Raw genomic sequence first — 13257 nt, forward strand, 5'->3', positions numbered from 1 at the left:
GAACCAACACTTTACTTTGATGGAGTGCAGTGGCTTTGTATCATGTTGTGTGGTTTATATTACATGATAAAATCATGTTGAACCAACACTTTACTTTGATGGAGTGCAGTGGCACTGTAATCATGTTGTGTGGTTTATATTACATGCTAAAATCATGTTGAACCAACACTTAATTTTGATGGAACAGTGACATGTCAGTACTTTTATAATATTGTGTTATTTGAAGAAATCATGTTACAACACATTTACAGGTAATACAAAGACATTACCTGCTTGGCAAAATGCATGCATAACTTAATGATACTGCTTAGTGATTTTTGGAAATAAGCTCATGTTACACATCCCCTTGAGTAAACTGACGGAGTTGTACCTTTATCGCTTTAAACTAATTTTAGGACATTACTTCTGTGCATAAAGTAAAGGAATAAATTTCCAATGGTATTCAGCAACAAGACTACATTTACAAATATATGTACTGCAAATTTCCTTTTATTTAAACAAATGATTCATGACATCGGATATACCTTTAGTGCAGGTCAGACACATGAGTAGAAAAGACTGAATTCACAGATCATAATCACAATCCATTTTACGCATTACATTAAATAGAGGCAACACATTTACAATTTGCTCTTTGAAATGAATCTGAAGACCGCAATAACTTATGCATTGAAGTGTCTTGCATAACTACACACGCACAATTTTCAGTGACAATTCGGCCAGATACTGTAACCTCTAGCACCATTATCATTTTCTGGGGTAACTTAAAAATACAGCATATCATTTCAGTCGCCCATTCACAAATTATATCTTTTCATGAATGTTTCCTTAGTAATAAACTAATATTTACTGATCTGATCAAAGTACAGTAAGTTTTGCCGCCAAAGAGGTCCATTACAACAAATTCAAAATGGTGAAAATGGTGAACAGCCACCTTCCCACCTTGTATGAATTGTAATATTCCCAGTCATTATGAATACTTGGAAATGGATAAAAACTGATGAGTGGCTAGCATCCATTCTGAAAATGTAAGAAAAGAAAAGCCCAAACAGTCACTAAAGCCAGAGCCACACAGTCAAGATCTCCAAGAAGCAGGCCAAGTTACTAGATGGTAAAGGTCACACTAAAGTAAAGTGGGTGTGAGGCCTAATACAGACTTCTTTCAAACACAGATTTTTCTGGGCGAGATAATTCCAAAACAAAAAGCCTCACTACAGCCAGAGCCACAGGCAAGATCACCAAGAACTTCCAACACCTTCTCACACAATGTGAACGTCCATATTGTCCATCGTCTTATAGAGCTTTATCCCCATGGCCGTTTGCTGAGCTGCACCTGAGCTGCAGTGAAATCCTAGGTAAAAAAAGAGGGGGGAAATGTTACTGGTCGACATAGGTCAAAGAAACGTTTCTCTAAAATTACCCTGTCCAGTTAGGATGAAACAGTGTGACAAAATTTACCTGCACTTCACAAGCATAGTTCGATATTTAAAACTCAGTTCTCCTAGTCAGACTAAGCAATAATTTGAATATGTATATGCATGTAAACAAACTACCGGTAGGCCTGCGCACGCGCGCGTGTGTGTGTGTTGAGAAGGGCTGGGGATTGAAATGCCAAGTCATACCAGGTATAAATGCATTGATGAAAACTCACAAGTTCACCTCAAGGACAGGAAGTGGGGCACCTTTACTTACCACTGACTGCAGTTTTCTTGCGGTTTGCCCTCCCCTCTTCTGGAAGATTTTCACCAGGTCATCACAGGAGGTCCAGCTGGGAAAGAAACTTTAACTGCAGTGGCATAGTGGTAACGCGTCAACTCTGCATGGATCTGAAATGACAAAAAAAACAAAGCCTAGAAGACAATATGTTAAAGGTGCACTGTGTAATATTTTAGTTGTTTATTTCCAGAATTCATGCTGCCCATTCACAAATGTTACCTTTTTCATGAATACTTGCCACCACCATATTCTAAGTATTCATTATGACTGGGAAAATTGCGCTTTTCATACATGAAAAGGGGGATCTGCGCCATTTTGAATTTCAGCTGCAAAACTTACTGTAGGCTAAACTAATAAATATTGGTTTGTAATTTAGTAAATATTCATGAAAAGATCAAATTTGGCAACATGCAGCACTATTTCAATGAGCAGCATAGTTGCAGTACCCATTCTGGCCACATCCTACACAGGAAACACTTAATATCATAATGTCATGGGTATCATACAATACACAAGCCAGTACTTCCTACTGAGTAGAAACATTACCTCTCCAATATCCAACATTTCTGGCCAGCAGGACTTGAAGTCGGTGGCCATGGGCATGTCGCTGATGATCTCCTGCTGGTGCAACACAAATGTCTGTCAAAAGACATGATCTTGATAAGCAAAACATATTCATTACTAAATCATTTTCCTATCAATTCAAAATGGAGTGTTCAGGTTGACAACATTCTTTGTTTAAACAAGTCAGATGAATTGAGAAATATGACATTAACATCACATTATGACATTACCAAACTACCGGTAGGCTTACACACGTGTGTGTTGAGAAGGGCTGGGGATTGAAACGCCAAGTCATACCAGGTATGAATGCATTGAAGAAAACTAACAAGTTCACCTGAAGGACAGGAAGTGGGGCACCTTTACTTACCACTGACTGCAGTTTTCTTGCGGTGTGCCCTCCCCTCTTCTGGAAGATTTTCACCAGGTCATCGCAGTGGAGGTCCAGCTGGGAAAGAAACTTTAACTGCAGTGGCATAGTGGTAACGAGTCAACTCTGCATGGATCTGAAATGACAAAAAAAGGCCAGAAGACAGTATGTTAAGGAACACTTAATGTCATGGGTATCATACAATATACAAGCCAGTACTTCCTACTGAGTAAAAACATTACCTCTCCAATATCCAACATTTCTGGCCAGCATGACTTGAAGTCGGTGGCCATGGGCATGTCGCTGATAATCTCCTGCTGGTGCAAGTAACACAAATGTCTGTCATAGAACATGATCTTGATAAGCAAAACATATTCATTACATAAGTATTTTCCTATCAATGCAAAATGGAGTGTTCAGGTTGATAACATTCAGTGTTAACACACACACAGAAGTAGTACAGTTAAATAGTAAAGCAGGAGAGCCAGACTGCGTGGACCACTGCTGTCCCTTTAAGAGTCAAGAGGTTTTATGTTGTGGCAATCGCGTTCTACTAAGCAGTAACGGCAGTGCCACGAGACAGGATACAAGTGCACGTTTAAAATAAGTTATATTGAAGCATTTCATGTATGCCTGGCCCAATAAAACCTACCAAGACAACATGACTAAATAACTGATTACGTGAATACTAATGCTTACTTCCACCATTATGGAGAAATTCTATGAGGGAGTAAAACGGCAAGTTAGAGCTGATTACACGAAAGGGGGGTTGAACAGAAAATTAACAACTGCAGGAAGCCAGCGACTAAAAAATAGGATAATATTACAAGCAATATGTTCTGGGGAAATAGCATAGCCAACGAAGCGTGAAGGCACCATGTATCATTCCATCAGTGGTTTAAGTACAGTGCATTATTCAGTCATCTCTATCACCGTGATATCACGGAATGATACAGGGTGCCATAACGCCACGTACAAACATGTGCCCATTTCCCCGTAGATATTTACAGCTCCTACCTAAACCGTCTGTTAGAGGCACCATACTTTTGAGGTGCGCGTGCGTTACAATCATGGTTCTGCAGTTCAGACACATATTCACTTAGTTTGACCAGGAGTACATTATTTATAACGGTGGGTAAGATATTTTACCATGGTGGGAACCCTGTAGCTAGCCCAGTCGATAGCTAATGTAACCGTCTTCACCCACACGAGAAGACGTGAGCTTCGCAGTTCTACCAAAGAGGCTTGAGACAAGAGGGCTTACTCACGTCATAACAGCGTAGTAGGAAATGATGGCGAGGGGAGTACGGAAATGTTATTCACTGTGGAACAGGTCATAGGACAGCGTGAATGTCTGTCAGCTGTCCTTAATTACCCCCAGCAATTACTGCTGACCAACAGCTGCCGTTACTTGGCCACAAATTATCCATCATGGTGTCGCCCCCACTGACCATGTGCAAGGGAGTACGAAAATGGCATCCATCGCACCCACTGACCAATGACCATGCGCAAGGGAGTTAATTTTCCATCCACTCGTGTCCTCAGGCAACGCCCCCGTACTACACCGTGGCCAATGCATTCCCCGCCAAGAGATTGTTCTTTCTCTTGAGTTTCTTTGGTTCTACCAGCCTTTTCTACACAGGGTCACGTCACACAGAGCTCCTCGAGGGTTTCGAGCCGTTCACTCGCTCCTCAGCATGCAACCAGAGGAACCAACACGACTGTTTAATGAAGTAATACATCTCTGTCACAAAATACTACCACAGTGGGTTTACATACAGTGTTGAATCTCGCCCTCAAACCCGTGCCTGCAGTTCACCTAGGGAGCGCTGTCGAGACAGCAGAGCTCATAAGGCTGGCGCTAATAACTGACAATTGTGCTCGCTGTCTGCTGAAACTTGACAATATTACTGTAAGTTCTGAGAAACCAATGTGGATTTCAATGAAATGTACAATAACCTGGGAATTATGTCCTTCTGATTTCCTACAGCGTTGGCATTTATGAGTCAGGCTCCGCTAGCATCTTGCTAACAAAATTGCTTTACGGTCGTCGTGATCACAGCAATGCAGCCGGCCGACCAATCTAAACGCAGTGTGTGAAGCCACTCGTGACGTCATATTGACAATAAAGACGTATTTTACAAAGATCCAGCAAGTTTAAACATTCAAACTAACTGCCGTTTGAAAGGATAATCTATCCTGCCTTTTGGAAAAATAAAATGAAACGATGATACCAATTCTCTCCCAAAGCAATGGCAGCATCGTGGTTGAGCTCCATGCGACCCCATTCATTTCAACAGCCTCTGCGTTCCTTGGCGCTCCTCTGCGCTGTCTGGATGGCGCCACTTAGTGGACAGTACCACCCGGAAAAAGTAGCGAGATTCCTCTCTCGTATTACCCATAAACTCTCTCTGATACTACCGTCTATTAAAGTACCGATGTATTTCACTCTGAAGAGAGAGAAGGAAAAACTAGGGTCTCCACTTCGTCTAATGTGATTATTGATTAACTTAGACCACCACTGATTGCTAAACTAACTAACTGAAATAGTTTCGAAAATGTATTCACAGCCCTATCATCTACAAACATGGCAATTTCAATGTGGTGCGAATAACGACACGTTTATCACCAATGGAAGGATAATAAATATAAATAGTTGAATAAAAAACTTACTTTTGAATGGGGGTGACCTGTGGTGGACCTGCTACCAAGCAGCCAAGAGCGCTTTTAATTTCCGGACCTTCACATTACATGGCTCTAATTAACACTGGCTCTAATCTCACTGAGTCCTCTCGGCCCCCGTAGTGGGCGTTTCACAACTATACTACATTTCCTCCCCTTGTAGATATTAACTCGTAACTGTAACAAATTAACATTGAGACCTAAAACATTAAACTTAAATCTCTTATATTATTAAATGCTTCAAACATTACTTGCAGTAGGCCTACTGAAGCCTAAGCAAATTCAAGGAACCTGCAACACAATTTTAACTATATAGGATTTTCTTTAGAGCTACAATCTGTAACGAGCTGGTTTCTTGACGACCCTCCCAGATCTGGTGGTAAGTTCATTTGGAGGTTTTGGTTCTGGGACTGTGGCAGTCTCTTGTGGAATCTCAGCAGTTGGCAGGTGCTGTGGCTGAATATCCTCGGGTACTCTAATGTCTAATTCCGGAATCTCTGGTTCTGGGATGCTGACTTCATTCACTGGTGCATGTCGGAGGTGCTTGACATTCCTGTTCACACGGCTTCCATTTTCAGTATTGACTAGCTCAAAGGAAGTGTCAGAGGTACTTTTCAATATGACATAACGAACATCTTTGTATTTTGAGTCCAACTTGTTGTTCTCTAGGTTTGCAATGTATACAATGTCTCCAATCTCAAAACTGTGCTCTTTCGCTCCATGTTTCTTGTCCGCATACTCTTTCATTTTCTTCTTGTATTCGTCATGATGCTTTCTGATGTCGCTGTTCTTGTCCTCATTTTCTTCCTCTTCCCAATGAGGTAGCTTGGTGCGCATCTCCCTCCCAAAGATGAGATAGGCTGGGGTTTCTCCGGATGCCCTGTGGGTTGTTGTACGATACGCCATCAGGATCTTTGACAGTTGGTCTGTCCAACGCTTTCCTTCACACTTACAGGCCCTGAAAGCTTTCTTAAGGTAGCGATGAAAACGCTCAATTTTGCCATTACTCTTTGGGTAATAAGGGGACGCCCGGATATGTTTGATTCCACAGGTTGTCAAAAAAGAATCAAAAAGAGTTGACACAAATTGCCTGCCATTATCGGTCACTACCTCTAGGGGGTATCCAAATCTTCCAAATATCTTCATTAGCTCTCCAGTAACTGTCTGTGATGATATATCTGACACTACAACTGCTTCTGGGTAAGACGTATAGTAATCAATGACTGTCAGTATATGCTTGTTGTCAATCGGGCCTACTAGGTCTATACCTAGCTTTGTCCACGGCCTTGGGGGTAGTTCTAGTGGCTGGAGTGGTTGATCTTCATGCAGAGCTTGGTTCAGAATGCATGCATTGCAATTTCCAGTCAATCTTTCAATATCAATATCCATGTTCGGCCAATAAAATTTGCTTCTCAAAAACTGTTTTGTCCTTACTACTCCTTGGTGTGTTTCATGTGCTATCTGCATGGCCTGCTTTGTTTTGCTTTTAGGCAGCACAATCCTGTGTGCCCTAAGGATCAGCCCGTTGTGTGTTGACAATTCTTCTGCATATTTCTTGTATGATTGTAGTTCCTCTGTCATGTGTGTTGGCCATTGTCCTGTTTCAATAATGGAGATAAGCTGGTTCAGGGTATCATCCTCTTGTGTGTCTTTTCTTATGTCGTCGAGTGTCATGGCTGGTACGTCACTTGAGATGATGGAGAGTACCCTCTCCATATATGTGTCAACATACTCGCTATCTTCTGCCACAGACAAAGGTAGTCTTGAGAGTGAATCGGCTATGTTACACTTGCCTACCACGTGTTCAATGTTGTATTCGTATGGGTGTAGTCTCATCCCCAGTCTCTGAATTCGTGGTGGCAACATGGTTGCTTTTTCTGGATTGAACATGTAGATCAATGGTTTGTGATCTGTTTGTAAGGTAAACTTGCCACCCCATAGGTATGTTCTAAAGTGTTCTACGGCCCATACGCATCCAAGAGCCTCTCGTTCAATTTGTGAATAGCGTCTCTCTGTGGCGGTTAATGAGCGACTTGCATACGCTATTGGTTTGTTTTGTCCATTGGATTGTTTCTGAAGTAAGACAGCTCCTAATCCTATTGGACTGGCATCGGAAATCACAGTGGTCGGTGCATCTAACTTGAAGTAGGCTAGGCATGGCTGACTTACCATTGCTCTTTTCATGTCTTTAAAGGACTTTTCAGTCTCTGTAGTCCACTGCCATTCTTCCCCTTTTCGTGTCAGTCGCCTGAGTGGTTCAGACAGGTTTGCATAATCTGGTATGAATTTCATCAAAAATCCACATGTGCCTAGGAACGAGCGTAGCTGTGAGATGTTCTCAGGCCTTGGTGCTTTGCTGATGGCGTCCACCTTTCTTGGATCTGGCTTTATTCCCTCTCCAGAGATCACATGACCTAGTATTTCAATTTGTTTCAATCCTAAGACACATTTGTCTTTGTTAAGTGTCAGTCCTCTCTCCTGAAATCTTTTGAACACTCTCCTCAGTCTCTCTTCCAGCTGTTCCTCGTCATCTGCATATAACACCATGTCATCCATGTAGCACACTATTCCAGGCATACCACTAATTAAAGAATCCATGGCCTTCTGATATGCTTCAGGTGCTGAAGATAATCCAAACGGTACCTTTTTGTACCTGTAGCAGCCTCTGTGTGTAATGAATGTTGTCAGGTGTCTTGACTCTGGGTCTAAGTCAATTTGCCAGAAGCCTTTCCTTGCGTCCAGTTTTGCATAAACTTTAGATCCCTGAACAGCCTGTAGAATGCTGTCAACAGTCGGTACTGGATGTCTCTCCCTAATCACAGCTTTATTTACCTCTCTAAGGTCTGCACAGAGCCTCAATTCCGCTGTGTCTTTCTTTGGTGTAAGCAGTAGATTCGAAACCCACTCAGATCCTTCATTCACTTCTTCAATTATATCTTGTTCTAGCATTTTGTCTAACTCTTGATTCACTGCTTCTTTCATGTGATACGGAACTTGTCTCAATTTCTGTGCAACAGGTGGTATAGATGAATCCACTGTTATTTTGTGTGTGTATCCCTTGACATTTCCTAGTCCCTTGAACAGTTCTCCATATTCCTTAAACAGGTTCTGAAATCTTTGAGACTGTTGTACTGCACTGACTGTCTCTCCCTTGTTCAGTATTTTCAGTGAAAAGCTAGACATCCGTCCTAAAAGTGGCTCCACATCGCCTCTGATCACATAGACATCGTCCTTCATACTGATTCCCTTCCAGCAAAGTTCGGCTTCAAAAAATCCAGTGCATGGCAATGGTGTTTTCTGCCCATATGCATTAAAGTGTGTTGATCAGGCCACCTAGGCAATATATCAGAAATAGGTCTCACATCATCAATTAAAGTTTATACATACACTATTTTACCTCACACATGCACTTGGCGCAACCATTTTATTTGCATTTGTGAGAAAAAAATATTGTATGTAGACCTATAAATTGATTGTATGCCTAAACTTTTAGTGATGTGGTATATTGCCTAGGCGGCCCCTCATACTTAAGTAGTATTTAGGCTTAAGTACTATTTAAGGGGTTTTGGGAAAAGCAGCCCAGTGCAGTGCGTGCAGGGTGTGTGCGAGTGCGTGCTCCGCTATGCACATTGAAGAAAGTTAACTTCAACATGTCAACAATGTCCCATGTGTCCATATGTAGTGCACAAAACATTAAAAACATTGTGAGAGAACATGTTTGCCAGTTTAGTGCGAAGGGAGGAGAATCCGAGTGCAGAGAGGCTGCATGTTGACATTACATTTCATTTCGTTGGACGCTTGTCTCAAATGTCATTTTCTCTCATCACATGCCTTGGCTACTCGTTTTAAATGTGGATTTTACCCACATTAACCCGTATTACAGCGTTAAACCACATGCTACCCTGAAACACCGCTGCTTCCCCGAGTTTTACATTGCAAAATTTCCGACATTTCCTTCACTGACGCAGCGGTTGATGGCCAAAGACGCGGCGCATCCTAAAAACTAAACAAAACAATATAAGGGGGGAAACATGCAGCGCCGTTGGTCAAGCCTTCTTCCTTGGTTCATTTAATGATTATTTAGACAGGGCTTTTATTTGGAACCGGCCATTATCTGTCAAATATCCTCGTGCACCCGGCCCTTAAAAGGAACCCGGCCGCTAATTGGAACTCGGCTATTATATGGAACTTTACGGTATATTAATATGCCGTCAACATCGTCTAAAATATTCCATGTAATAAATGTTGCCTACCCATTTGCGCTTGAATGTGTATTGTGTGTATGCAAGAGAAAGTGTGTGTGTGTGTGTGTGTGAGAGAGAGAGAGAGAGAGACCTGAACATGCGCTACAACGTGGTAAAGCGTATAGCGAGCGCTCCCAAGTGCCACCCGGCGGTTGTTTGGGTACACTGCAGCTAGGCCCGGTACGTACCGAGGTGGATGACGTGGCATTACCTCGGTAAAGGGTGTGCATTGTAGGGGGACCGACTGTAGACTCTTTAGAGCCAACCTGCGTTTCCCAAAAACCCTTAAGTAGTACTTAAGCCCAAGTAGTACTTAATGTAAGTACGAGGGGGCGCCTAGGCAATATACCACATCACTAACAGTTTATGTAGGCCTACAATCATTTTATAGGTCTACAATACAATATTTTTTTCTCGCACATGCAAAAAAAAATATTTCTGATATTTTGCTTAGGCGGCCACTCATACTTAAGTACTACTTAGGCTTAAGTACTAGACCTACTTAAGTGTTTTTGGGAAACACAGCCCAGACCGGTAGGCCTAATGTGTACCATGAGATTCCATATTACAACATTGTATATAGAAAATATATTTAACTGTCTCAACTGGATAAAATATGCCCAAGAAATAAAAAAAGGAAAAGAAGTGAAAAGAAAGAAATGGAAATCCACAGAGCAGCAAGTCCATCTTTAGAATAGAAAAAGGGTTGAGTTCGGGTTCGTTTTCATTAATGGTCGACTCGACTGTCATTCAAAGATGGTCAGATTCACTTCAAACCAATGTCAGAATTTTCCCATTTCTATTTGCAAGATACATCACCACTCACACTGATGTTTTTCTATTGGTCCTATTTTATTCCCCCTTTCTCTTCGATTACAGCGGGCAAGCCAACCCCTTCCATCAGCTGTGATACAGCGTCACCAGTGTTGACGGGAAACACTGTTACCCTGACATGTGACATGGGCCAGTCTACTGGATGGAGTTTCTACTGGTACAAAGACACCCAGTCCTCTACTCCTGTGGCCCAGACTGGTGGAAACTCCTACAGGATCAGCTCTGCTAAAGTGTCTGATGGAGGACAGTACTGGTGCAGAGCTGGGAGAGGAGACCCAGTCTACGACACACATTACAGCAATGAGATATTGGTGACAATCAGGGGTAAGCTTCATGCACTTCTAATGCACTTCACACTGTATTATCAAGATACGTACAAGTCAGTGAAGATAGTTGCGCGTGCATACATATTCACAATAAGATTATTTATTATCATTACCTGCAGAAAGTCCCAAAGCTGTTGTGACTCCTCTGACCAATTGGACCGATGTGTTCCATGGAGAGAATTTTGTCCTCAGATGTGACATACCAGACGCTGATAATGAATGGAAGTACACATGGTATGTCAATAAACTTGTGCTCAAAGGAGACGCGTCAAGCCCAGTGTACAGCATCATCCAAGCTGATCAGACCCACAGCGGAAACTACAGCTGCAGGGGAACACACAGTAGAGACTCGCAGACTTCGGAGATCAGCGGAGACATCAGAGTTAGTGTGTCAGGTGAGTAGACTACATCAAAGACAATAGTATCTGAATATTAGAAAAAAATATATCACATTTGATCTGGAAGTCAAATCAGAGCTAGGTAAATGTAAAGAAATGCTTTTTTATTTTAAATATGTGTTTTAGAAGAAGGGTTTAGCTACAAAAAACAATTTTCTGTCACTTGAAGTGACTAAGTTAGCAGACCTATGCCACGAGAAGACTCTCCAAAAATGTATGTATTTACTGTATGTATTTGTTTGTTTGTTTGTATGTTTTTGTTGTTTATTTACCTACTGATCAGAAAAAGCAACATCAGTTCTCAGAGGACCTGCACAGCCCTGGCTTGCTGAAGGAGACTCAGTGACTCTGAGCTGTGAGGTCAGCGGCTCCTCTGCAGGCTGGACATTCCACTGGTACAAGACTGCCCCCTACAGGCCTGGGTTGAAATATGTGTCTCATGAAAACACACCTAACTATGTAGAGCTTCTCCCAGACAGCAGCAGAGGAGCTGGAGGCTCCTACACTCTCAGCCCTGCTGCTCTCAGACACACAGGAGTCTATGTGTGCAGAGCAGAGAGGGGAGAGCCAGCCTATCAGACAGAGTTCAGCCAATGGCAGCCTCTATGGGTGACAGGTGAGATGATCTCCTCAAAGCACATCATGCACTTTAAACTATTCTGTTATGATTCTGACTTTCTGACCACTTTCCACTTTCCTACTATCTTTACATGTTAGGCCATCCTCGGCTGCCCTTGCCAGTTGTTTTCCCCAATAAAACTCAACATTTCTGGTCAAAGTCCCTCTCCCTGAGCTGTGAAGGGATTCTCGAGTCATTTGGATGGAAACTGAGATGGTTCCCAGGGAGCATGGGGCGGGAAAGGTGTCCCAGTCTTTGGACAGAAAGTGGATCCACCTGCAGCACCAGCTACACCTCTTCGTCAGACTGTGGAGTTTACTGGTGCCAGTCTGAGTCTGGAGAGCAGAGCAATCCTGTCAACATCACTGTACACAGTAGTGAGTATGGTGTGTGTGTGTGTGTGTGTGTGTGTGTGTGTGTGTATGTGTGTGTGTGTGTGTGTGCGTGTGTGCGTCTGTGTGCGTGTGTGTGTGTGTGTGTGTGCGTGCTCGTCCATGTAAATGTGTGTTCATAAAATGATTGCGTCTACACAAATTTCAGTATGGCATAGGCCTAAGTGTTAATTATGAGTTTCATTGCTTTTGTTGCTGTTCTATACTATAGCTAGAAATGCGATCCTGGAGAGTCCTGTCCATCCTGTGGCTAAGGGAGATCCTCTGACTCTGCGCTGTAGATATCACCGCCAGCCTTTAGACATCAGCGCTGACTTCTATAAAGATGGGACACTCCTCCACACCTCCAGCACAGGAGAACTGACCATCCCTGCAGTCTCAAAGTCACACGAGGGCCTCTACAAGTGCAGAAACCCAGAGAAAGGAGAGTCACCAGTGAGCTGGATCGCAGTAAAAGGTAATGTTAAAAAGGCACAAGGAAATATTTTTAAAAAAATAATAATTTTGTGAATCACTTACCTGGCTCTTGCCAGAAGAATGTGGCTCCACCTTGCTCCAAAACATCCATCTGGCACTATGGCCATACAGTTAGCACTCCAAAGGCGTGGTTTTATTAAAAAGCCTTGCACATGATTGGAGAATCCATTTTGTCTGACATTTTTAATCGGCTCATTCTTGATGGTGCATTGTGTGCAGTTCTATGTTCAATGGGTGTATCTCAAAGTCAGGATCCTGGCCTTGCTAGGACGTGAAACGCCCGGTGATTGAATACTCCGCAGAGTTCACCAAAGAGTATCCAATCTCTGGGCGTTTCATGTCCTAGCAAGGCCAGGATCCTTGAATTTGAGATGCAGCATGTGCGTGTGCACTGCTACACCGTGTAGCATTCTGGTTAGAAATTGTGTCCACGACTCCGCGACGAAAATCTACACATAAGAGTATTATCCAGTCTCTATGACGACGCTGTTTATGAGCATGCCTTCTGCTCCGCATTCATGTCACATGGTGTCAAGTCATGACGGGAACAGCTTTTCTGCTGTGTTGGTGTCCACCAGCCCTCACCTCACTGCTCTGGCATGGGACCTCCTCCATGTCATCAGTAATCTGCCCTGATT

General features: G+C 42.7%; 1 protein-coding gene and 1 long non-coding RNA gene across 3 annotated transcripts; one reads left to right on the plus strand and one right to left on the minus strand.

The window, feature by feature from the left end:
* Nucleotides 1–1787: 1787 nt before the first annotated feature.
* Nucleotides 1788–2984, minus strand: LOC134437003 (uncharacterized). 2 transcript variants are annotated; one of them, XR_010032305.1, is made up of 4 exons: nt 2890–2984; nt 2648–2783; nt 2263–2334; nt 1788–1826 (listed from the first exon to the last, which is right to left on the minus strand). It is a non-coding gene; the product is annotated as an uncharacterized LOC134437003 (long non-coding RNA). The 2 variants fall into 2 exon arrangements; XR_010032304.1 differs by having other exon boundaries at nt 2263–2337.
* A 7345-nt stretch (nt 2985–10329) lies between these two features.
* Nucleotides 10330–12652, plus strand: si:ch211-163c2.2 (Fc receptor-like protein 5). Its single transcript, XM_063186799.1, has 6 exons — nt 10330–10354; nt 10453–10731; nt 10853–11128; nt 11415–11747; nt 11849–12127; nt 12354–12652. The coding sequence occupies exons 1-6, from the start codon at nt 10330–10332 to the stop codon at nt 12650–12652; spliced, it is 1491 nt and encodes a 496-aa protein (XP_063042869.1).
* The last annotated feature ends 605 nt before the right edge of the window (nt 12653–13257 follow it).

This window comes from Engraulis encrasicolus, chromosome 21 (assembly GCF_034702125.1).
Source record: "Engraulis encrasicolus isolate BLACKSEA-1 chromosome 21, IST_EnEncr_1.0, whole genome shotgun sequence".
NCBI classification, from domain to species: Eukaryota; Metazoa; Chordata; class Actinopteri; order Clupeiformes; family Engraulidae; genus Engraulis; species Engraulis encrasicolus.

Bases quoted from the DNA above. Each gene is read 5' to 3' on its own strand.
- si:ch211-163c2.2 (XM_063186799.1), top strand. From the start codon at position 10,330: ATGGTCAGATTCACTTCAAACCAAT. The intron at 10,355-10,452 runs GTCAGAATTTTC...CTTCGATTACAG, and splicing joins CAGATTCACTTCAAACCAAT to CGGGCAAGCCAACCCCTTCC. The intron at 11,129-11,414 runs GTGAGTAGACTA...CCTACTGATCAG, and splicing joins CATCAGAGTTAGTGTGTCAG to AAAAAGCAACATCAGTTCTC.